The 26,535-nt window shown below is 44.5% G+C and overlaps 1 protein-coding gene across 2 annotated transcripts in view; it reads left to right on the top strand.

Moving 5' to 3' along the window:
* LOC121287486 (N-terminal EF-hand calcium-binding protein 1-like) overlaps positions 1-26,208 on the top strand; it is a 163,368-nt gene extending 137,160 nt beyond the window's left edge. For both annotated transcript variants that reach the window (XM_041205416.1, XM_041205415.1), the window contains 4 exons: positions 5,248-5,360; positions 6,783-6,860; positions 7,976-8,067; positions 23,032-26,208. In XM_041205416.1, the coding sequence (XP_041061350.1) occupies positions 5,248-5,360; positions 6,783-6,860; positions 7,976-8,067; positions 23,032-23,069 (321 nt within the window). In that variant the 3' untranslated portion in view covers positions 23,070-26,208. The remainder of the gene's footprint in view (positions 1-5,247; positions 5,361-6,782; positions 6,861-7,975; positions 8,068-23,031) is intronic.
* The last annotated feature ends 327 nt before the right edge of the window (positions 26,209-26,535 follow it).

Below are 26,535 nucleotides of genomic sequence, written 5' to 3'. Positions count from 1 at the left end.
TCGATGGGCTGAATGGCCTCTTTTAATGCCGTAATGAGTCTGTGACTTCAGATAACACAACCCTGTTATGGGACAGCCAGTTGAAAACCTTGATTGAAAGGTTCATTCAGTCTGGCTCACACTCCACATACCCTAAAGCAATGACTGTAACACAAACAGCTGAATAAGGAGAATGTTTTTGTTGATGTGAGTACATGCCCCCCAAGAAACATCTATTCTATTAATTGTGGTGAAGGTATCACAGGTTGACAGAGTCAACACTTGCCCCAACAAAGCTGAGTGAATTTACTCCCAGTGAAAGAGTCAGAAGAGGGTCAGTATAGGAAGGGAGGTGTTTACATATTTTTTTTATTCGTTCGTGGGATGTGGGCGTCTCTGTCTAGGTCAGCATTTATTGCCCATCCCTTGTTCAGAGGGCATTTAAGAGACCCACATTGTTTTGGGTCTGGAGTCACATGTAGGCCAGACCAGGTAAGGACAGCAGATTTCCTTCCCTAAAGGACATCAGTGAACCAGATGGGTTTTTACAACAGTTGACAATGGTTTCATGGTCATCATTAGACTTTTAATTCCAGATTTTTATTGAACTCAAATTCTGCCATCTACCATGGCGGTACTCAAACCCAAAGCATTACCCAGGGTCTCTGGATTACTAGTCCAGCGACAATACCACTATGCCATTGCCTCCCCATCACAGGAACTGGACAGAAGGTATTCCCAGTGGACAGCAGGACTGAATTCATCACAAAAAACTCTTTGGTGCGCAGGGCGCGATTTCAAAATTTGCAGATGGCACAAAAATTAAGAGTATTGTGAACTCTGAGGCAGATAGGGATAGACTTCAAGAGGACATGACAGGCTGGTGGAATGGGCGGACACCTAGCAAATGAAAGTTAAGGCAGAGGAGTGTGAAGTAATTCATTTCGGTAGGAAGAATGTGGAAGAGTAATATGGGTCCAATGCTAAAAGGGGGTGCAGGAGCAGAGTGACCTGGGGGGAACGTGTGCACAAATTATTGAAGATGACAGGGCAGGTTGAGAGCACAGTTAATAAGTCATCCTGGAACTTATGATTAGAGACATAGAATATAAAAACAAGATAGTTATCATAAACTTGTACAAAACACTGGTTCGGCCTCACCTGGGGTATTGTGTCCAAGTCAGGGCGTCACAGTTTAAGAAGGATGTGAAGGGTCCGGATTAAATTGCCTGAGAGTGTGGTGGAGGCAGATTCAATCATGGCTTTTGAAAGGGAAATTGGATAATCATCTGAAGAGACAATATTTGCGGGGCTACCGGGATAAGGCTGGGGAGTGGGAAGAGCTGAATTGTTCTGGCAGAGAGCTGGCATGGACTAGACTATTGATTATGATTCTATGAATTCTATCTTACTCTGTTCAAAATAAAGTACGAATTTTGTTAGACGGCAAGGAGTGATTACAGCTTAGTAGCTACATTTCACAGCAGGATTTAGTGAGGATGTTGTGCTGCAGTCGAAGTCAGGATTCTGATGAGAAAAGCCTGGTGTGTATGAAATGATTATTGCTCCACTGCTATTTTATTCGTAACATTGCTGAAGATTGTAAGACACTAGTCACAACCCCAGTGCAATATTGCACATGAGAAATGTTTAAGTGAGGTGGTATTAAAGGCCAGGATTTCCCGGTCGGTGAGCAGGGGGCGGGGCCCACTCGCCGACACGTAAAATGACACGGGATGACCTCGGGTGGAACGCGCGACGTCACTGCGCCCTATTTAAATTTTCAGGAAGGCGGGGGCTCAGCAGAATCAGCTGCGCGCCTGCCGACCTGTCAATGGTCAATTGAGGCCATTGACAGAATCATTAAACTAATTAACGGACCTGCCCGTCTAACCTTAAGGTTGGCGGACAGGCCGGGAGCCCTGGCGGGCATTAGAGAAAGCACTTAAAGTGTATTTAAAAGTTATGGACATGTCCCAACTCATGTGACCTGAGGGGACATGTCAGGGAAATTTTTTTTTTCTATTTTTCAAATTTTTTACTGTAGAGCCGATCTCCCTGAGGCTGCACTTAGCCTCAGGGAGCTGATTGCGCTATTTCATGCACACGCGCGAAAGAGCGCACTCTCGGCTCAGGGAATCCTCCCCCCCTCCCGCCCACACAGGGAGCGCATAGCGCTTCCTGGCGGACGTCACGCTGGGCGGGCCTTTATTGGCCCGCCCATGTAAAATGGCGGCACCCCCCCCCCCCGATCGGGGGCATCGATCAGAGACGTGCCTCCTTGCGCCTGCTCTTAAACTTCCCCCCAAGCAGGGGGGGGGAAATCCTGCCCATAGGATACAGGTAATTGGACCAGGCCACACAGTTGGAATCCAGTCACCACTTTAAGGCCTTACATTCGTTCCGCTTTTGGCAGCATCAGGAAACTGTGAGGAAAATGCAATTGAAATTATGCTGGTTAAGCTACAGCTCAGGTTTCTGATAAAAATTCATTTGCAAAATCATAAATATAAAATCAACAATGAACCAGTGCAATTGAGCAGGGTAGTAGGAAGTGTGGGCACCGAACTCCACATCTGGGAAGTTCAGAACCGGATGTGTGTCGAATTTGGGGATTTTTACGGGTTTTGGGTCCTAGGCCTAGCATGCCCTTATAGTACATAAAATAAAGTATGAAAAATAAAGAATAAAAGGATTTTATCCAAATTGTTATCTAGGGAGCCAGCTTCAAATGTAGCCAGGCTTCGAATTTTGGGACATTGGATAAGGGGTCCAGTACCTGCAATTGTTTTATATTGTCTTTTCATTAATGCGTATTTCTCAATGTATTATTTAAGAGTGGGAACCTAGCTGGGTGCCTGTAGTATAAGGGTCTGGAACATAAAGGGTTAACATGGGACTGAGTGCAATAATACCCCACAGTGATGTAAGAGAACACATGACCGCACCTGGTAATCAGTGTAACGTTGGACAGAGCCGTGGGTAGAAGCAATTATGGAGACAGCTCCTAGCTTGGACATTTACTGCACCCATGTGTATATATATAGTTTCTAGTAGTTAATAAATTCTTACTGTTGAACTACCTAAAGCTATGCATGCCTTAATAAGACCTACTGAACTATGCCCAACAACAGTGCCATTTTATTAATATGGCCGAAAATGAGTTGAACACCTAATTATCTACTTATAGTAGGGGTGTCCATGTTTCCACTTGTGAGAAGCCTGATTTAAAATCACTGAAAATGACTTTAGAAAGCTGTACTGAATCATTAAATAGTTTCATTGGTGTACGTTAGTCAGTTCCTTAACAAATTGAATATTTTTTGAAAGGGAAAGGCTTTTAAGACATGCGGATCAGTGCTCATATACCTAAGAAAATAAACGGTTCCTGAACCAGTGCAATCAATGAAATCTTGCAATGCCAGCCTGGGGAGTGTGACTAGGCTTGTGGGAGGGTCTAATCAGGGTGAACGTTAAACCAAAGTAAAAAGTCAAGGGTGTAACTCATAAATGTTTAAAGGTCTCTGAAGTTTTGAGTCAGTGCAGTTTATTTGCCCCAGAATGTGTTAATATTACTGGGATTAACAAGTGCCAACTTAAACCTTCTATGTTATTTGGTTATTTGCTATGATTGTTAATAACAAGACTTATGATGTGTTGGAAGGTAGAACTGGTTGAAGAGATGGAAATTTTTGGGTAGTACAGGCTGAGCCAAGAAGAGGTGCTACAGCGTCACCACTGACAGGAGGAGTGTAATTGCAGCGTGGCAAGTTTACATAGGTAGTTCCCAATATAAATGAAACTGTGCAGACATTACATTTTTGATACAGAGATTCACTTTGGCTTTGAAAAACCCTGGTGTTTCATCTGGTCTCCCACTATCATTCTGGCAGGGGACCAGCAAAACTGATCATAAATAACAGTAATCCCTCATTGTGCTGGGGTTTTTGTAGAGGCTGGGTCAGAGGTGGGGGACTCTGCATCAAGAATTGAGAGGTATTCAGCCATAGTTAGTTAGGGATAGCATTGTACACAAGAAGTGTAATATGTTGTATAGACAGAAATGTTTAAACAGCTTCTCATCGAACTCATTACTATTGAAGTTATTGCTGAGAAAATCCTTCTGTACCCCCTCCACCTTCCTCTGTTGCGTAATCTCCTCCCTTCCTCAGCCTCTGGTGAGGTTGCCTGACTCTCTCTTTTGCATCAGTATTTTATGAGCTATTCTTTCCCCAGTAACAACCCTCTATGTTCTCCTCTCTGGCCATCCTCTTCACCCATCTCCCTGCCACATCATGACCTTTTATTTCTCAAATGTAACAGTTTTGTTCCCCCTCCTTCCAGCATCTCCCTTGTCCTAGTATTGTACTATCTCCCACTATGCCTCATTGAACTAAGCACTTGACTAGACCCATTTTCCTTGCTCTTTTATCAACTTGCAATCTCTCCTCTCCGTGACCCTTCCCTGTGTCCGTTCTCTGTGCCCAGTTGTCCTTTTGTCTAGTCCAGTCCATTTCCGACCTTGCCTGTACTCTATGCTCTCTATCAGGTGAGGCAGTGGTATAAAGTGTGAATCTCTTCAAATCCATTCACTAATAAACCAAGCAAGCCAACAAAAGGAAACTGTTGAGATTAATTTTCACCTCTCCCCACCAGGGCAGATTTTCTATTTCTACACCTGAGCGTGTTGGTTGACCTGGGCACAGCTCACCTGTCACGAAGCCAGTTTGACCTGTTCATTTGAAAGAGTGAAACATTAACCACGGCCCCTTATAGGGGAATGCAAATTCCTCTCCTGATTTCCCCATTTTCACAGCACCCAAACAATCCAATAGCAAGGAACTGAAAGATCTATCCCTACAGTTCCTCAAACATTGGCATCTCAGCCCCAGCCCCTCACTCCACCAAAGGAGTCCAACCAAGGTGATTCCTACACGGTAGTTTTAATAGCACTGTAACTTTATACAGGAGAGCTCCTGTAGTGTTCAACTGTTATGTGTTTGATTATGTGAGTCTGGTAACTGACCTAGGCTCACCATGCTTGATTGGTTAAGCCTGGGTGTGGACTCACAGCAAAGTGAACAGGCACCATAGAAGTGACAAGAAGCTGGAGCCGGGATAAGCATGGTGAAATAACATTTTGTGATTGCAGAGACATTTTAAAACTCTTGTAAATAAACGTGTTGCACACTTAGAAACTAGTGTCATCTCTGCTTTGCTCGGAGACATGTAAAATATACAATACATCCTTTCCTGTCCTTCACACAGCACATTTTGGTGGTACAGCGGCAGATGTCAGTGCTGGAGGAGGAAGTGGATGAGTTCCGCCAAGCTCTGAAACAATACGTGGAGTCAGCAGCCAGTCAGAGTGGCAACCTGCAGTAAGTTGGATGCTGCATCTGTTCTGAATGCTCATCACCCAGAGTCAGTGTTAAACAATGCAAAGTCTCACTATTATAGATAACAAAAAAAAAATTAGAAAGATTTAGAGTTGATGTTCTGGATAAGTGTCATTCATTCACAATCTCACTGGAGTCCATTAATTTTATTTGGGTGGTTCTTTATTTGTATATTTGTTTCTGCCTTTTTTTCCAGTCACAGGAGTGCAATTCCATAGCTGCTAGTTTCCCACTGATACTGCCCTCAGGTAGCCAGTGTGAGCCTGGATGCTGAGCATCAGCAGACAATTCATCACAACCCTGTACTCCCCCACCATCCACATGAATGTGGTTGTCAGCAGGGGTAACTGGACAGGCTCCACAGACAGGAGCCTGAAGCCTGGCAATGAAGGGTAGAAGTGGAGCCAATCTTTACAAACTTTAAAAGCTTTTATTTACAGAGTTACACATTACAAGCATGGACCTCCTAACCTAACAACCAGTGTTTCAGTTTGCTCCTGTTTCTAGGAATGCAAGTGAATCCCCAGTTAATGCCTACAACCTGAATACAATTAAACACTCGATTAATATGTAATTAGAGCCCTGGTTGATTGCTTCCCCTCCCTAAGCTGAGGGGCTGAGGCCAATTGTGGGGGAGACCACAATTAGAGACCATAAAAATCCAAAAGGAAGTTCAGCAAAGACTTCTTAACCCAAAGAGTGGCGAGAATGTGAAACTCATGACCATGAGGAGTAGTTTAGAGGAATAGCACAGATGCATTTAAGGTGGCGTGTTATATTTCACTCAGAGAGTCTGAGTTGGGGTGGCAACATGCACTTTTACACGCATGTTGTAGTCTGGAGCTATGGATGGTGATGGTAGAGGATCCAAATTTCTTTCACATGGCTGATGAGGAATCTTGCCCACTCTTACCACCTGCCATTGGTGTGTGTTGGAAAGGTTTGCGGGTTGATTGTCAACCTGTTTGGCCATGTTATGAACGCTCCTTTCTTGGCCATCAAGTCCCGGAGTGGGAGTTGAACCTTGAGCTTCTGGCTCAGAGGCAGGGATGTTACCCACCGCACAACAGAATCCCCTCTGTTTAAAGGGAAGCTAGCTAAATACATGGGGTAAAAAGGAATAGAAGGTCATGCTGGTGCGGTTAGATGAAGTAGTGTGGGGAAGAAGCTGATGTGAAAAACAGCACAAGCTATGTGGGTCAAATGGCCTATCTCTGTGTTGTATGTTCTCTGTAAAGCCTGCAATTGCTCCCCCAAGCTGAGCTCAGCAAATGCAATAGTTGAACTTACAGCTCAAGATATCTGTAGCTCCAAGTAGATTGGGGGAAGCTTTGGGTTATTTTTATGAAGAGCATTTGTGTATCCTTTGCTAGTTTGATATTTGATTAATTCTTTCCTATCCAGCATCACGGTTCAGAAGCTGGGAAATGAGACCTGCTTCATAGTGTATGAGTTCTGGCAGGACAGGTCTTCATGGAGAAGGTAGGATCATGTTTGGTTATTGCTAATAGAGTTCAGAGTTGACCTAAAGCAGGTCAAGTTGTACTGCCAGTGACAGGTGGAAAGATCAACTGTCAAATAACAAACCAAAAATAATAGGGGGCCAAAAATCCCTATGCACATGGACACAAATACTAGATATACCAGATATACATATAGTCCCACACACTATAGCCATATACATGGACCCAGACAGATGGCCCCAGACACCAGAAATACACATAGACACAGGCCTATGTGGACCCCTCACTTACCTGTGAACACTGAATCCAAGAGGACACACACATCCTTCACTTGCATGGAAACACAGATCTATTCACACACAATAGATTTACATGCACACGCACCTCCCACATGGGAGTGGATTACACTAGGGCTACATCTGTAAAGAGCTCACTAAAGTGTTGGAGTTCCCAGTGTCCCTGTAACAGTGGCAATCAGTGACGTTGTGGACAGATGAGGCATATGCTGTGGTATCTTCAACCAACCAACTTGTTCCAGCAGAGCGTTGGTCTCTTTACGCATTCCCTTACACACTGGGGCACAGTCCATGGTACAAGCTGTTAAACCACCTGCCATTTTTTGGTAGTTCTCACGATGAAATGGACGAGAACATAAAATAGAACCAATCGCACTGAGCTGGCTGACCATCAGAAAATAGAACGATCAGTCATTCTGAGTCCAGGGTTACCAACTCTCCAGGGTTGCGCTGGAGTCTCCAGGAATGAAAGGTACATCTCCCAGGTGCGTGCAACACCCAGAGCAACAAAAATTTTAGAGGTATCTCAAAAGCAGTTTCTTTTAATTTCCATTGAAGACTTCTATTTATCAATCATAATTGGAGAAGAGGAAAAGGAAAGGCTGTTTGAATGGGCTGGGTGTTTGGAGGCAGATGTCAAGTAATAAGACTTCCAGGGATATGTTCAACCAGAGTTGGCAACTTCATTTGAATCTGAGGTGCAAGTACATCTTCCACACTGGATCTCTAGATAAGGCAGTGCCTCTGCCCTGCGCGTAAGCTAAAATTGTGTAACTTAACAACCTGAACCTTTTTCACTGATCTATGGAATACTAACTCAGTGTGTGGAAATCCTCAGCCACTTGCAAGCAAACTACAGCAAGAACTTCCAGAGGAACAATGTGGACTTCCTAGAGACTCCAGAGCTCATGACAACCATGCTGCTTCCTGGTAAGGACAGAACACAAAACAGGGTTAAATGATATTTGACAAGGCTGACGTGCAGTGATGAGGAGGGTGAATCCTAGAGTAAAGGAGAACCCTATGTAGGTTCCACAGGACAACTGAGGGAGTGCCGCACAGTCAGAGATGCCATCTTTCAGCTGAGATGCTAAAACTGGCCCTGACTACCCTCTCAGCTGGCCATAAAAGATCCCCTGGCACTTCTCCAAAGATGAACGGGAGAGGAGCCAACAACTCCCCTCACTTACCCAGAGAAAATGTACCCCATCCAACTCCCTTTCCCAGAGACCCTGTACCCCATTCAACTCCATTTCCCACAGACACTGTATCCCATCCAACTCCCTTTTACAGAGACACTGCACCTCATCCAACTCCCTTTTATAGAGACGCTGTATCCCATGCAACTCACTTTCACAGAGATACTGTACCCCATCGAATTCCCAACTCTTTCCCAGAGACACTGTGCCCCATCCAACTCACTTCCACAGGGACACTGTACCCCATCCAGCTCCCCATTCTATCACAGAGAGGCTGTGCGCCATCCAACACTCTTTCACAGAGACACTGTACCCCATCCAACTCACTTTCACAGGGACACTGTACACTATCCAACTTGCTTTCGCAGGGACACTGTACCCCATCCAACTCCCTTTCACAGGGACACTGTACCCCATCCAACTCGCTTTCACAGGGACACTGTATCCCATCTGACTCGCTTTTCACAGGGACACTGTATCCCATCCAACTCCCCACTCTTTCACAATTATGCTGTACCCCATCCAACTCACTTCCACAGAGACACTGTACCCATCCAACTCCCATTCATACTGACACTGTACCCCATCCAACCTCCTTTCACAAAGACACTGTACCCCAACCAACTCCGCTCTCCTTCCCAGAGAAACTGTACCTCATCCAACTCCCTTTCATAGAAACATAGAAACTAGGAGCAGGAGTAGGCCATTCGGCCCTTCGAGCCTGCTCCACCATTCATTATGATCATGGCTGATCATCCAACTCAATAGCCTGCTCCCGCTTTCTCCCCATATCCTTTGATCCCTTTCGCCCCAAGAGCTATGTCTAACTCCTTCTTTAAAACATACAATTTTTTGGTCTCAAATACTTTCTGTGGTAGCAACTTCCACAGGCTCACCACCCTCTGGGTGAAGAAACTTCTCCCCACCTTAGTCCTAAATGGTCTACCCTGTATCCTGAGACTGTAACCCCTGGTTCTGGACTCCCCTACCATCGGGAACATCCTTCCTGCATCTACCCTGTTTAGTCCTGTTAGAATTTTATAGGTTTCTATGAGATCCCCCCTCATTCTTCTGAACTCCAGCGAATATAATCCTAACTGACTCAATCTCTCCTAATATATCAGTCCCGCCATCCCAGGAATCAGTCTGGTAAATCTTCGCTGCACTCCCACTATAGCAAGTACATCCTTCCTCAGATAAGGAGACCAAAACTGCACACAATATTCCAGGTGTGGTCTCACCAAGGCCCTGTATAATTGCAGCAAGACATCCCTGTTCTTGTACTCGAATCCTTTGGCTATGAAGGCCAACATACCATTTGCTTTCTTTATTGCCTGCTTCACCTGCATGCTTACCTTCAGCGACTGGTGTATGAGGACACTCAGGTCTCGTTGCACATCCTGCTCTCTCAATTTATAGCCATTCAGATAATAATCTGCCTTCCTGTTTTTGCTACCAAAATGGATAACCTCACATTTATCCACATTATACTGCATCTGCCATGCATTTGCCCACTCACTCAGCTTGTCCAAATCACACTGAAGCATCTCTGCATTCTCCTCGCAGCTCACCCTCCCATCCAGCTTTGTGTCGTCTGCAAACCTGGAGATATTACATTTAGTTCCCTCATCTAAATCATTAATATATATTGTGAATAGCTGGGGTCCCAGCACCGATCCCTGTGGTACTAGTCACTGCCTGCCATTTGGAAAAAGAGATGTTTATTCCCATTCTTTATTTTCTGTCTGCCAACCAGTTTTCTATCCACCTCAGTACACTACCCCCAATCCCATGCGCTTTAATTTTACACGCTAATCTCTTAGGTGGGACTTTATCAAAAGCCTTCTGAAAGTCCAAATAAACCACATCCACTGGCTCCCCTTCATCAACTCTACTAGTTACATTCTCAAAAAATTCCAATAGACTTGTCAAGCATGTTTTCCATTTCATAAATCCGTGCTGACTCTGTCTGATTCTGCCACTGTTTTCCAAGTGCTTAGCTATTAAATCTTTTATAATGGACTCTAGAACTTTCCCCACTACCGACGTCAGGCTGACTGGTCTGTAATTTCCTGCTTTCTCTCTACTTTATTAAATAGTGGGGTTACATTAGCTACCCTCCAACCTGTAGGAACTGTTCCAGAGCCCATAGAATCTCGGAAGATGACCACCAATGCATCCACTATTTCTAGGGCAACTTCCTTAAGTACTCTGCGATGTAGATTATCAGGCCCTGGGGATTTATCAGCCTTCAATCCCATCAATTTCTCCAACTCCATTTCCCTACTAATACTGATTTCTTTCAGTTCCTCCCACTCACTAAACCCTGTGTTCCCCAACATTTTTGGTATGTTATTTGTGTCCTCCTTTGTGAAGACAGAAGCAAAGTATGTATTTAGTTGGTCAGCCATTTCTTTGTTCCCCATTATAAATTCCCCTGTTTCTGACTGTAAGGGACCTACATTTGTCTTCACCAATCTTTTTCTCTTCAAATACCGATAGAAACTTTTACAGTCAGTTTTTATGTTTCCCGCAAGCTTACTCTTGTACTCTATTTTCCCCTTCTTAATCAATCCCTTGATTTCACAGAGACACTGTATCCCATCCAACCCCATTTCACAAAGACACTGTATCCCATCCAACCCCCTTTCACAAAGATACTGTACCCCAACCAACTCCGCACTCCTTCCCAGAGACACTATGCCTCATCCAACTCCCCACTCTTTTACAAAGAAGCTGTGCCCCATCGAACTCACTTCTACAAAGACACTGTACCTCATCCAACACCCACTTTTTCACAATGACACTGTACCCCATCCAAGTCTCTTTCACAGAGACACTGTACCTCATCCAACTCCCTTTCACAAAAATACTGTACCCCATCTGACTCCCTTTCACAGAGGCACTGTATGCCATCTAATTCCCATTTACACAGACACTGCAACCGATCTAACTCCCTTTCACAGAGACACTGTACCCCATCCAACTCCCTTTCACAGAGACACTGTACCCCATCCAACTTGCTTTCAAAGGGACACTGTACCCCATCCAACTCCCTTTCATAGAGAGACTGTGCCCCATCCAACTCCCTTTCACAGAGACACTGTGCCCCATCCAACTCCCTTTTCCAGAGACATTACGCCCCATCCTATTCCCTTTCACAGAGGCACATTCAAGTCCCCATTTTTTCATAGAGACACTGCATCCAATTGAGCCTGGTTTCTTGCTAAATTCAGGCCTAGAAATGCAGGTCCATTCTCTCCCCCCTCACACTTTGCCAGTTCACATTAACGCTTATCTCTCTCTTGCAATGAGGCCTGGCACTCCTTGTTTCCTCCAGTCCCCTTGCAGCTGGTACTCTTGTTCCAGTCTCCTCAGTCAGGCCGGCATCAATCTTGACCCTCTACTCAAAGGGACACTCATTTACCCCATGAAGACAAGCCTGCTCACAGACCTGTAGCAATTCCCTCTGTTGCCAGGGGTTAGAAAGGATGAATTACTACCTAATGAACTACCCTCTCTGATTCCCACCAGCCAGAATACAACGCAGCTTCCCTTCCTGCCCCAGAAATTGTCCAGGTTATGAGATGAGCAGAACAGCGAAACTGCTTCATACACGAGGCCTTAGGCCATTTTATTAGTACCTAAGTCAGTGCAGTCCAGGGTTCAAACTTGGACCTTTCCCGTGTATCGGAGGCAATCCGTTTAACACAGAGCCACTGGGAGTGCCATCAGTATCTCCGATATGAGTGATCTGAAAGTAATCTAAAATTCAGCATAGAATCGATGGGGCCAACTCTTGCAGAATAAATTAAGGGACAGTGAAGGGAGGTTCTGGCGAACCTTTGAGTGTTGGGGGGGTGGGGGGTGGGGTTTTGGTGAGCCCTGAGGGGAGTGGTGGTTGGAAAAGCTAACTGAGGGGGGCTGAGGCTGAGGTAGGTGCAACCGCCACAAGTCCCACCATGAGCTCAGTAGAACGTCCCCTACGGACAAGCGCTGATAAGCCCCGAGCACAAATCATGGGGCTTCTGGGGTCAACACATGCACAAACACAAAGACTGGCGGACGCATGCAAAAACACAAAAATGGAACGACAAATAGGACAAATAGCATGCCGAGAAATCATAATCTGGGAGGTGGGACATAAGGCCTAATTACAGGATAGTCCTGGAAAATCCGAGATGGTTAGTCACCCTGGGCATACGGCCTCCTTTATGTGCTGCAATGACTGGCACAACCAGAGCTGCCTCAGACGCGCTAATTGGCATCGGCCACTCCATACTCATTGAGTTCATTAAACCGTTTAATGGGATGGAATGGACAGGAATGAAGACAGGGAACAAGGTGAGCCTAGATGGAGAGGCCTGAGTGTAGGGATCCAGCTATTGCAGGCAAGAGAAGACAAGAGAAAACCTGTGGCATATTCTGGTGCTTGGACCAGGGGAACTCGAGGGCAAAGGGAATGATTAGGATCCTTTTGATTCACTTCTATCTGCATTCAAAATCAACTCTCTTAGACATACCACTCACTGACCTACATTGGCTCCTGTTCCGACAACACCTTGATTTTAAAATTCTTGTCCTTGTTTTCGAATCCCTCCCTGACCTTGCTCCTCCCTATAACTGTAACCTCCTTCAGCCTACAGCCCTTCAATGTCTATGCACTCCTCCAATTCTGGCCTCTTCACATCCCTAATTTTAATGGCCCCACCACTGGCAGCCAAGCCTTCAGCTGCCTAGGCCCTAAGCTCTGGAATTCTCTCGATAAACCCCTTTGCCTCTCTACCTTGCTTTCCTCCTTTTAAGACATTTCTTATGACCTACTTCTTTGACCAAGATTTTGGTCATTTATCCCTAATACTCCCTTACATGACTTGGTGTCAATTAAATGTTTGATAATGCTCCTGTGAAGTGCCTGGGATGTTTTACTACATTAGGTGCTTTATATAAGTGGCAGTAATGATTGTAATCAAATGACACTGTGAATGGATTGACCCCTATGTTGATCCTAAGCCAGACAATTTGTATCCTCAGTGACATACCAGCAGATCTGTGGAGAGATATACAGTGTGGCTATAGCAGCAATGGAGGGAGTGGAAGTATGTGTGACTAAGGATCAATGATTAAGAAAGTGAATTGGAGTTTAGGAATAATGCATATTTGGGAAGCCCCATCCCAGTAATGCTAACTCCAGAGTCTCATAAATCTGCAGACAAACTCTTAAAGATTAAGAGATTGGGTTTAAAAATCATGAGTTTTTTTTTTTCCGCAAGCAGAAATCAATATAGATTGACAATAGATTTATAAATCTCAAAAGTGGCTTATTTAATCTTTAGCAGGTCAGAGCATTTTACCAAAACAATGGCTTGGGTTTTTTGGTCCCAGAAATGTCGTAGAGTCATAGAGGTCTACAGCATAGAAAAAGGCCCTTCGGCCCATTGAGTCTGCGCCAGTCAAACAAGTACCTAACTATTCTAATCCCATTTTCCAGCACTAGGCCCATAGTCTTGTATGCCATGGCATCGCAAGTGCACATCCAAATACTTCTTAAATGTTATGAGGGTATCTGCCTCTATCACCCTTTCAGGCAGTGAGTTCCAGTTTCCCACCACCCTCTGGGTGAAAAAATTCCTCCTCACATCCCCTCTAAACCTCCTGCCCCTTACCTTAAATCTATGCCCCCTGGTTATTGATCTCTCCACCAAGGGGAAAAGTTCCTTTCTGTCTACCCTATCTATGCCCCTCAATTTTATACACCTCAATCATTTCCCCCTCAATCTCCTCTGCTCCAGGGAAAATAACTCCAGTCTATGCAATCTCTCCTCATAACTAAAACTCTCCAGCCCAGGCAACATCCTGGTAAATCTCCTCTGCACTCTCTCTACTGCAATCACATCCTTCCTATAATACGGATTGCAGAACTACATGCAATACTCTAGCTGTGGCCTAACCAGCGTTTTATATAGTTCCAGCATAACCTCCCTGCTCTTATATTCTATGCCTCTGCTAATAAAGGCAAGTATCCCATATGCCTTCTTAACCACTTTATCTACCTGTCCCACTACCTTAAGGGACCGGTGGACATGCACAACAAGATCTCTCTGATCCTTGGTACTTCTCAGGGTCCTACCATTCAGCGTGTATTCCCGTGCCTTGTTTGTCCTGCCTGAATGCATCACCTCACACTTATCCGGATTAAATTCCATTTACCACTGATCAGCCTGTCTGACCAGCCTGTCTATATCCTCCTGTAATCTAAGGCTATCCTCCTCACTATTTACCACCCCACCAATTTTCGTGTCATCTGCGAACTTACTGCTCAACCCTCCAACATTCAAGTTTAAATCATTTATATATAACCACAAACATCAAGGAACCCAACACCGATCCCTGTGGAACCCCACTGGACACAGGCATCCAGTCACAAAAACACCCCTGGACCATCACCCTCTGCTTCTTGCTACTCAGCCAATTCTGGATCCAATTTGCCAAATTGCCTTGGATCCCGTGGGCTCTTACCTTCATTATCAGTCCCCCATGTGGGACCTTATCAAAAGCCTTGCTGAAGTCCAAGTAGACTACGTCAAATGCATTGCCCTCATCTACACACCTGGTCACCTCTTGGAAAAACTCAATCAAATTGGCCAGACATGATCCTCTCTTAACAAAACCATGCTGACTGTCCTTGATTAATCCCTGCCTCTCCAAGCGTAGATTAATTCTGTCCCTCAGAATTGCTTCCAATAGTTTCCCCAGGAGTGAACGGACCTTTGGCTGGTCCGTCAAATTTTCCGCCCCTGATTCCCACCACGGGCAGGATCAGAAAATCCCGATAGATATTACTGCATCTGAAAATTGCTTCACATAAAAACTTTTCAAAAACCCTACCTGCTGCCCCCATACGTGATAAAGAATGGTCTGTCCTTCCACTACACTAGAACGATACAGCAGCAAAGGAGGCTATACAGCCCACCGTGCCTCCTTGATCAAGCTATCCCACTCCCACTCCCAATCCCACTCCCCTACTCTTTCCCCATTGGCCCTATAAATTATTTTTCCTTCAGGTATTTATCAAATTCCCTTTTGAAAGTTGCTATTGAATCTGCTTCCGCCGCCCTTTCAGGCAGCACGTTCTAGATCTTTATCATAATTCATGATGGGGAAATGAATAGAAGGATATGCTAATAGGGTTAGATGAAGTAAGATGGGAGGAGGCTCGTGAGGTGCAGGTAGAAGTATAACTCAGGGCAATGGAATCCAATTTATGCTTTCCAAGCATGGCTTCTTAAGATCGCTTGAGGTAATGTATAGTTTCTATATATAACTCATCTTTCGAATAGCACATAGGCAGGCCAACTTAAAAAAAAAACCTATAACAATGGGCAGGTCAAATTACATGGGCAGACTATTGCGCTGGTTGGGCGGGCATGCACTTTTGACCTGAACGAGAGCAAAATGACGCGCGATGATGTCAGGCAAGCGTCCTGACATCATGGCGCACTCGTGCGATATTGCAGTCGACAGGCACGCGTGGGAGTTGGCAGTGTGCCCGCCGACAATTAACAGGCCTATTGAGGTACCAACTGAATTAAAATGGTACCATTAAAGTACCAACTGAATTAAAATTTTTGCTGGCCTGTCTAACCTTACGGTTGGTGGGAAAGGCGAAAGGGCGAGCGGCCTTTGGCTTTTTTTTAGGAAACCTCATCCACGGGCGGGATGAAGTTTCCAACAGCAATTAAAAATTAAACAAAAGTGTTAACATTTTATTCATAACATGTTCCTGCTCGTGTGAGTCACATGAGGGGACATGTTTTTAACATTTTAAAATTCCTTAGTTTTGCATTTTTTAAATCTTCAGCTCCCTGGGGCAGCTCTGTGCCTCAGGGAGCTTTCATATCTCGCACTTGCGCTCAGACACGAACTTGCGCGCTCGCCCTTCTCCAGCCCCGACCCAGGCAGCGCTGCAGCGCATGTTCCACGCTGGGTAGGCCTTAGTTGGCCGCCAGCATAAAATCCCAGTCGGGGGCCCGATCGGGGTGGGGGGGGGGCGCGGGGGGGTGGTGGTGGGTGGCGGTGGTCGCTTTCATGGCTGCTCCTGCCGAGCCCAGACGACCAGGGCAAAATCCTGGCCCAAGTTTCTGTATTGGAATATTCTGATTCTATAAATAAAAACCTCTCTGGCAAATGCCTTTCCTTCTCGACGCTTCCCTTCAGTTCACAAACACAAAACTTAAGAATGTAACGGTAAAATACCACAGTAGAGTACGATAAAATTGTACAACGGAAACTGGACCCAGGTGGAGCAAAGTGATTTTTCTGTGGCCCTGTAGCTTACTTCTTTCCTTAATTTCAGTAAGTTCATATAAAATATAGAACAGAACAGAATAGGGTTATGAAAATAATCAAAGCTAGGTGCTAGCTTAAAGACATTAATTTCTCTCCTTGCATGACTCACATCATATGACTCAATGAGAGACATCAAACAAAATAATGAAGCAATTGCTGAAATCCTTTGTTCCTCCTATTCCCTAGCTGACGTTTGGTTTGGTGTTTGTTATGACTATGTTACCAATAACACACACAGTGGGCAGGATTTTCAGGCCGTTGGGCTGGCACAGTGGGTGGTCCGCTGCCTGTGATTGGCACCTGATCACGGTTTCACGATGGCCGGCCAACTAACGGCCGGCCAGTGTGAAAGGCGCGCTGAGAAGCTCAGCGCTGCCGGGGTAGGGGGCGGGAGGAGTGCAAGTGCTGAAGTCTGCGCATGTGCGGGGGAGCACGCACTGGAGGCAAGGGAGCTGGCTGCCTCAGGGAGGGGAAGAATTGTAAAATCAAGAAGAAGATCTTGAGAATGTGAAAAACATGGTCCCCACATAGGATTCACCCACATGAACAGCGACGTAGTAAAAATGCTGCCAAAACATTTTAGTTTTTAAAACTTAATGTTGGAAACCTCATCCCGCCCATGGATGAGGTCCCCTAAAAAATCCAAAGGCCGCCTGGCCAATTCGCCCGTCCGCCAATCCTAAGTTCGGACGGGCAGCGAAAAATAGCTTTTAATTAATTGAGTAATGGCCTTATTGGGCCTCTTAATTGTTGGCGGGTGCGCTGCCAACTCAGGTGAGCACTTGCCGACCAAAATAGCGCACGAGTGCGCGATAACATCAGGATGCTTGCCTGATGTCATCGCGCGCTATTTTGCGTCCAGTCAGGTCGGGCACCGCCCGCCCGCGGGTCGTAAAATCCTGCCCAATGACTATTACTCACACAAAGTGTGCAAAATGTTCTCTGTGTTATCTTCCCTCGCTTTTTTCCCCATTTAGACCTTCTGTTGAAAAAGGGTAGGTCAGAGTACAACTCCATATTCTGTATCACAGTCACCAGCCACCCCTTGCACTATTCCCAAGAACCTGTACCTCCCCACCCCACCCCCACAAGCTTAAAAGTCTAAGTGCCTTTCTCAAACTGTACCGCTTGAGAGAAGATCAGCGGGAGATGTAATAGAGATGTTCAAAACCAAGAAAGGTTTTGATAGAATAGATAGAGAAAAGCTGTATCCATTGACAGGAGGGTGGATAAACAGAGGACACAGATGTGGAAAAGCTGGCAAAAGAACCTGGGTGAAGATGAGGAGAACTTTTTCTGTTGTTATGATCTGGAGTGCACTGCCTGAAAGAATGGTGGCTGCAGATGCTTCAGCAGGGCTATGAGAGAAGAGCAAGTGTGTGAGGCTAATTAGACAGCTATTCCAAAGTGCTGGCACAAGCATGATGGGCTGAACAGCTTCCTCCAATGCTGTATAATTCCATTCCTATCCCAAAACCTTTGAGAATAGTTTGTGAAGTTATTGAGTTACATCCTCATAGCAAAAATGAATTTCATATGCCATTTCTATATGTCGAAATAAAAGTGATTTTTTTATTCATTTAGAAAGTCATCTCTTCACGACAGGATAAATGGCTTCTGCATGCCAGGAACATCTACCATAAAATACCGTACTCTGTGATCCATGATCCATCTGGGAGAGGGGCAAGATGTACGAAAGGCCCGTTTATAAAGGCCTATCAAATGTCCTGAGATTTTAGAGCTCTCACCTCGCAAGTGGGCCTTACCTTAATCTTGAAATGACAGGCCTCAAACTAAAACCATGACAGTTGGGATGTCTGTGGCCAGTTGTTGGGTTATATTGCTCCAAGAAAGTTCTGCATGTATCTTAACAGACCCCTTTTACTTTGAGTCTGCTCCCAGTGGAGGATGACAGCCAAGCTTGCAGGTACATAGGAACAGGAGGAGGCTATTCAGTCCCTCAAACCTGTTTCGCCATTCAATGGGATCATGGTTGCTCTATATCCTAACTTTGTCCACCTGTCCTGGCTTGAAATCCCTTAAAACCCTTGGCTGGGAAAACAAGATTGTCCTTTGATCAGGTAACCTGACCCAAAACATTAGAAATTTGCATGAAGTTAACTCGTTATTCTTAATGGCTATTTCAATTTGGATATTGGATGTCTACATGTTTATGTTTTACTAGAGGTATACCTGTTGCTTCCAATTCCTATTTTGATTCCTGTCAATGATGTTATTAAGAGTTTGTTTTATTTGCATCTCCACTCCTCTGCTTTAAATTGCCCTCTGTGTTACTGATACATGTTGCTATTTTTATAACGGTCATAAGATGCATGCAAAAGGGCAGTGAGCACTGCTCAATCTCCAGAGACCTTCCCATATTCTAAAACACCCTACTCATGCCATCCACCATGGCGGATGAAAGGCTGACTGAACTCTGCCAGGATTTGAACGTGAGGACTTGAGTCTAATTAAACATTTCAAGCCATCCAACCTTTAAGGATAGCTCTCCTACAAAAAGCTATTGAGGTTTGGTTTGAGAATGGGCTAAGTGACATTATAGAGAAGAACAGAGGCAACATTACTCATACCTTGTATCTATCCTCACCGTTACCTAAGCTGTAAGTGCTTGGTGTCAGCAGTAATTGCCCAAATAGAAATGTGAAAATCTGGAGCCCTTCACCTCAGAAAGCCATGAGGCTAAGTGGTCAATTGGAAATCTCAGAATCTCTTACATTAATCAAGAATTCCTAAGTGTACGGATGACACCAGATTGGTTGGAGGTTTGGGAGGTTGGGACAGTGGATAGTCAACACCGAGGAGGACCGCACCAAATTACTGGAGGATATTAATAAACTTTCAAATGGGCAAATAATTGGCAAATGAAGTTCAACACACAGATAAATGTGAGGTAGTACATTTTGATAGGAAGAATAGGGAGGTCACTTATTACTTGGAAGGTGCAAGTCTAGGTGGGGTAGAGGAACAAAGGGATCTCGGAGTACAAACACACCAATCACTAAAAGTTGTGCCAAAGATTAGAAAGGCTGTCAATAAAGTAAACCAAGCACTCAGCTGTATTTCCAGAGGGATAGAATTGAAAAGTAGGCAAGTTATGCTAACCTGGGTCGAACCTTGGTTGGACCACACTTACAGTACTGTGTGCAGTTCTGTTTGCTATATCATAAAAATGATATAGAGGATCCTGGCTGCTTTTTCTACTTTTCTTCTGAATTTTTAAAAAAGTTGCTGAGAGGGCATCTCCATGTTGAAGCACCATCTCAGTACCCTCTCCTATAGCCTTTTGCTCCTCTCAAGTGGGAAGGTTTTTGATTGCTATCCAATTTTGAACCTTTAATAGGACAGGGAACCTGTCTCCCCATGAATTCATGGGATGTCTGGTCAAAATTCCAATAAGTGACTGTTTCTGTCTAGGGGTGGGTTCAGGACCCGAAGCAATCTTAACTCCTGTTTCTCAACCCCAAAGTGAAAATTTAGCTTGGTGGCTTTTTCCCCATAGGCCAGCAAATTAGTTCCCTTCAAAAGCTGAATATTATTTAAATGGAGAAAGACTGCAGAAAGCTGCAGCACAGAGGGGGTTGAAGGTCTTCATGCATGAGTCCCAAAAAGCTAGCAAACACGTTCAACAGGTAATAGAGAAGGCTAGTGGAATGTTGGCCTTTATTTCAAAGGGAATGGAGTATAAAAATAGGGGTCTTGCTAAAACCATACAAGACACTAGTTAGACCAGACCTAGAATATTGTGAACAGTTTTAGTCCCCTTATCTAAGGAAAGATATACTAGCATTGGAGGCAGTCCAGAGAAGGTTCACTAGGTTGATCCTGGGTTTTTAAAAATTAGGCCAGTGTTTATTGCCCATCCCTAACTGTCCTTGTTCAGGGGGCATTTTAAGAGTCAACCATGTTGCTGTGTGTCTGGAGTCACATGTAGGCCAGACCAGGTAAGGATGGCAGATTACCTCCCCTAAAGGGCATTAGTGAACCAGATGGATTTTTACAACAATCATTTCATGGTCATCATCAGACTTTTAATTCCAGATTTTTATTGAATTCAAATTCCACCATCTGCTGTGGTGGGATTTGAACCCAGGTTCACAGAGCACTGCCCTGGGTCTCTGGATTACCTGTCCAGTGACAATACACCTATGCCACCACCTCCCCTTGGTATGGAGGGATTTTCTTATGAGGAGAGGTTGAGTAGGTTGGGCCTGTACTCATTGGAGTTTAGAAAAATGAGAGGCGACCTTATTGAAACATATAAGATTCTTAGGGGGTTTGACAGGGTAGATGCTGAGAGGTTGTTTCCCCTTGTGGGAGAGTCTAGGACCAGAGGGCATAATCTCAGAGTAAGGAGTTTCCCATTTAAAACAGAGACGAGGAGTAATTTTTTCTCTGAGACGGTAGTGAATCTGTGGAATTCTTTACCACAAAGGGCTGTAGAAGCTGGGTCGTTAAGTATATTCAAGGCTGAGATAGACAGATTTTTAATCAGTGAGGGAACCAAGGATTATGGGGAAAAGGCAGGAAAATGGAATTGAGGATTATCAGATCAGCCATGATCTCATTGAATGATGGAGCTGACTCGATGGGCTGAATGGCCCACTTCTGCTCCTACGTCTTATGGTCTTATGGTCTAACTCCACGTCCAACTGCCTTTTGAAAGGTTCTGTTGAATCTGATTCCAGTATTCCTTTCAGGTAGTGCAATTCAGATCTTACCAACAGTATGTGTGAAATATTTTTTCCTCATATCTCTCTAGTTCTTTTGCCAAATATTTCTCTGGTTACCAGCCCACTTGCCAGAGGAAACAGTTCTCCCAATTTGCTGTGCCAAAACCTAAATAGTTTTGAATATTTCTATTAGGTCCCACCTTAACCATTGAGGTCCAACTGCTATTTTGACCAGTGGAATGGGGGGATGCCATTGTGGCTTTTCTCACCAAGGTGAAGGACAAGGGCAGCTGATGCATGGGAAGACCACCATCCGCAACTTTCTCTCCAAGTCACTCGCCAACCTGACTTGGAAATGTATCACCGTTCCTTCATTATCACTGGGGCAAAATCCTGGAGCTCCCTCCCTAACAGCTCTGTGGGTGTACCTACACCACATGGACTGCAGTGGTTCATCATCACCTTCTCAAGGGCAATTATGGATGGACAATAATTTCTGGCCTAGCCAGCGATAATCTCATCCAATGAACAAACAAGAAATGTGTGAGCAGGAGGCAGAGCCATGGCCAGAAGAGGTCAAACAGATATACTTTTAAATTCTTTCTTTTAACTTCCCTCTTGGGGCCAGGAGAAGGGGAGACAGGAACGATTCTCCAGGCGCCATTAGGAAAGTTTAGGCCTTCCTAGCTCTGGATTTCCCATGCCTTCCCATCTCAAGGTTCCTGAATATGTGACTCAAATCATGCAAACCTTTCTGGAGCTCTGCAAACACTTTTGAGGTTTTGACCTAAAGGACAAATGGTGCAACTTTTGGATTGGCATCAATAGTAAATTTGCTGCAGCATTCAAAGCAATCTACCTAATAACATCACACAGTGCTGTGACTTGACTGTCTGACATGAGCATAGATTTGTAAAACTGCAAGATGTTATACGCAAGAAGAAGAAGTCAAGACCCTGATCCCCACCAAAAACCCATGACTTATCTGAGTGTTGGTGACTGTTCCTGCCTCTTAACTCTCCCGCCTGACACCAGGCTGCTACTTTCAGCTGGTGTTGGGACAGGTGGCTGACAGGGAGCATGCAGGATCGCCCAACCAAGGCCACGAGGACTTGATACTCAACTCGGCCTCCTCCTCCCCACCTTATTGTCATTCCCTGAGTTAAAATCAGACTACATTATCTAGGCATACTCATGGACATTTTCCTTGGAACCAGACCCCAGCTTGGTTAGACACCTTGAGGGAAGGAGTGGGGAGTTTGGAAAGGGAAAAAAATCCATTCCTCGCTCTGTCCAATTTATATATTGTTGTAAAATTCTGTTTTCTGCTGTTTTCTGGCTGGGAAATCTAGAACATGGGACAACAGGCTCAGAGTAAGGTATTCGGCCATTTAGGACTGAGATGAGGAGAAAATATCTTCAGTCAAAGGATTGTGGATCTTTTGAATTGTCTAGCACAGAGAGCTGTGGCTTCTCAGTTGTTGACTGCATACAAGACAGAGGTTGATAGATTTTTAGGTATTAAATGGGGACAGTGCAGGAAGGTGGAGTTGAGGCAGAAGACCAGCCGTGGTCTTGTACGCCGGAGCAGGCTCAAAGGCCGACTCCATTTCGTATTTGTTATGTTCTTACGTTATTATCTTTCCTGTTTATAGCATACTGGTGGATTACTAACAAGAACAACAACAACTGATCCCTTTGCTTTTGAAAGCAACACCGCTCTTAAGGACCTTCAGTAAAGCATCGTCCTCAAGACTGGCTGACGTTGCCTCAGGATCTAGTGGATATTGTTCAACCCGCTGGCACAAAACAGTTTCTTTAGACAAGTCGCATACTCAATGACAAATAGCTACAGTGTGTTTTGATTGCTGAAATATTTATTGTGAAATGCAGATGGGGTGCAGTTGACCTGTAATCCCAGTGTGACTAAAGATGAGTTACATTTGCCTGTTTGCAGTAACTCCCCACCTCTGCTGATTCCCCTCCACGTCACAATTCTAAACTGCCTAGTGGCGTCAGAAAAATTACCTGACCTCAATGCTAATATTTAATGAACCAACTCTGGCCCAATTGACCCAATATATGAAAGGGAAAAAATTTCAAGGTTTTGGGCAAAGATCAGGGGGACGGGGAATAATTGGTTACCTCTTTCAAAGAATCAGCGCAGGAATGGTCAGCTGAATGGCCTCCTTCTGTGCTGTTCAGTTCTATTATTCTAATATACATCTTATATTCATGTAAATGTTGGTAGGTGATTTTCTCCTTATATGCATAGACAGTTATACACCATGATCTTGTATAATTATATATTTCCCCTTTGTTTAACCCTTGTATGGCTTCTGTACTGACACAGATCCCAACTGGGTTTAATGCATATGAGACAAACATTATACATGGAGTTGGGGGGGAGTTTGCATAATGGAGGTTGGACCCTGATTCCTTTGTTTCAGTTCTAGTCAAGTACTTTCGTTGTGTTGTTATCTGTGTGAATTGGGAATACAACTATTTCTTTATCAAACTTAGAAACAGACTCCGCCATAGATTAGTTAGACTCAGAGCCTCCCTCACATTACCACCACCCCCTCTAACCAAAACCTCCCACTCCCAAACAGTGTGCTCTCAGTCTCCATCTTGGCATGATCAGATGGTGAGGAGCAACTTAGTGCCAGGTGCTTCCCCATCTGTGAGATGTGAACATCTCGCATGCATGTTTCTCTTGTGCACACTCCTCCTGGCAACTAACTGTAGAGTGGCACTGAGAGAAGCCTGACATCTCAGTTGGTGAAAAGTATGTTGCACAGGGAGATCCGAAGCAGTGAAATGGGAGGTAAAGCTATTTAGGCTTCTCCTACTACAAATGACTCAAGTTGAGCTGGTCCATTGCTTGGCAGGAGTTGCTTGAGTCAACAGACAGTAGGTACAGTGGAGGCCGGATCTACACAAAAGATTCATTAATTGTGCTCTGAGTGGCTTAAACCACTTATAAGCCCTTTGTGATATGTTGGTGCATATTTGTTCCTTGAGGGTTGCTATATCCTAACTCACACCAAGTTCCATTCGTCCATCACCCCTTTGCTCACTGATCTACATTGGCACTGCCTCTGACAATGCCTTGATGTAAAAATTCTCGTCTTTATTTACAAACACTCCATGGCCTCCTCTTTATCTCTGTAGTCTCTTCCAGCCCTAGAACCATCCAAGATCCCTGCACTTCTCCAATTCTATCTGGTTTCTTGCGCTCCCCCAATTTTCACTGGCGATCGTGACTTCAGCGGGCAAGACCCTAAGCTCTGGAATTCTCTCCCTAACCCTCTCTGTCTCTCTACCTCTTCTCCTCCTTTTAAGATGCTCCTTAAAACCTACCTCTTTGAGCAAGCTTTTAGTCACCTATCTTAATATCTCCTTATGTGGCTTGGTGTCAAATTGTGTTTGATAATGCTCCTATGAAGCACCTTGGGATATTCTATTAGCTAAGGGTGCTACATAAATGCAAATCGTTGTTGTTGCCTGTGAACATGGAGGGAAGATGTCCCTCCTTTAGTTGTATATTTAATTTAGGTTAAACCATTGTGGATTGGGGAGACTAAGCAATGCAGTAGAATAGAACACAGTCTGTAATCTGATTTTGGGAATGCCCCAGGTCAATGGGAGGAAAGTCAAATGAATTTGGAGGAATCTTCCAGTTCCCAGGGTTTCACTGCACTAAAATGTCCATAGTGGGATACAAACTGGCGTTAAATTGGGAATGTCATTCACTGAAACCATAAGGAAGTAGCCCCCTAGAGGAGGGTACACCTCTGCAATTGTTCTCCCTCTCTATCTCAGATTCTAGGTTCTGCTCTTGCAGAACTTCAATTGGAAACTGAGCCTTGAATCTGCATCCTTCTAATAATATTACACTGGACTTTAGAGTGCTAATACCCAGCAGCAAAGAGACACTCTTTGGAGATTGCGGGGAGGGAGGAGAGGGGGAGGCAAAGAAACACAGATAAACTGTAGGGCAGGGTAGAGGCAGCTGTTCTCCTAACTTGTATCTAACCACCCTGTTGCAAGTTTGGTATCAGTAGCAGATGCTCAAAACGGAGATCTGGAAATCTTGCCCAAAAAGCTGTTGAGGCTTGGGGGGGCTCAATGGAAAATTTCTAAGCCGAGTTTGATAGATTTTTTGATAGGTAAGGGTATTAAGGCTGTTGGAGCAAGGTAGGCAGTTAAGATATAGATTAACTTTGATCTAATTGAATGCCGACGGAGCAGGCTTAAGAGGTTCAATAGCCTATTCCAGTTACTATATTTCCCAGCACTAGTGTCTGTCCCTTTGACAAGCGCAAATTTTCATCCAACTGTATGAATAAATACTAGAGAAGTAATTAAAGGCTGGAGAAATGGATTATCCCTCTAAAGTTGCTATTAAGAGGGCAGTATTCTGACTTTGTGCTCCAGACAGTGCATATCTGAAGTCTGGACGCTATATTCTGACTATTAAATTCAGTTAATGCATGCCTGAATGTTCAAAATGTATTGTTGAAAGGCGAGAATCCCAAGCAGGAGAATGAAACCGGAAAACTGGCCCTTAAATAGAAATCACGCTGAGGATATATCACCTCACGTTCAGGTCAACACATGAGGAGAGGAAGAAATTTAGATTAAACACAAAAAAAATCAAAAACCACAAAAATGTAAAGTAAATAAAGGGAAATATTGCAAGAGACCTTATAATATCAATAATTTTCTTTTCCTCATCAATATATGTTTGAATTGGTGAATTATTTAGAATATGACTGTATTCCTGTAGGTGAATTGTTGTTATGTAAGCAATAAATAATATGTGGAAACATGAGGATATCAGTCTCCTTATTTAAACCTGTACAGGTCTTTGGTTAAATCTATTGTGACTCATTATGCCTGTTTAAGCTCTTAGTTTGGCTGAGCCATGGCCTGAGCCAGTCGTTCACGTGACTGCCTGTCCAGTTAACATTTCGCATGCCAAGTGTCCACCCCAGTCAGGTTTGTGGAGCCGTGAAACTCTGTTGTTTTGGGCCTGTAAAAATTGGGCACCTTAGAGGTCACCAGTCAAAGTAAATCACAGTGATGGTGGGTTTCGGGGTGGGGGGGGTTTTGTGGATCAGATGGCAAGGGGGGAAACGGGGGATAGCAGCACA

Source organism: Carcharodon carcharias, chromosome 14 (assembly GCF_017639515.1).
Source record: "Carcharodon carcharias isolate sCarCar2 chromosome 14, sCarCar2.pri, whole genome shotgun sequence".
Taxonomy (NCBI): Eukaryota; Metazoa; Chordata; class Chondrichthyes; order Lamniformes; family Lamnidae; genus Carcharodon; species Carcharodon carcharias.
Note: the sequence above shows the minus strand (reverse complement) of the source record. Positions and strands in the feature narration are given on the sequence as shown.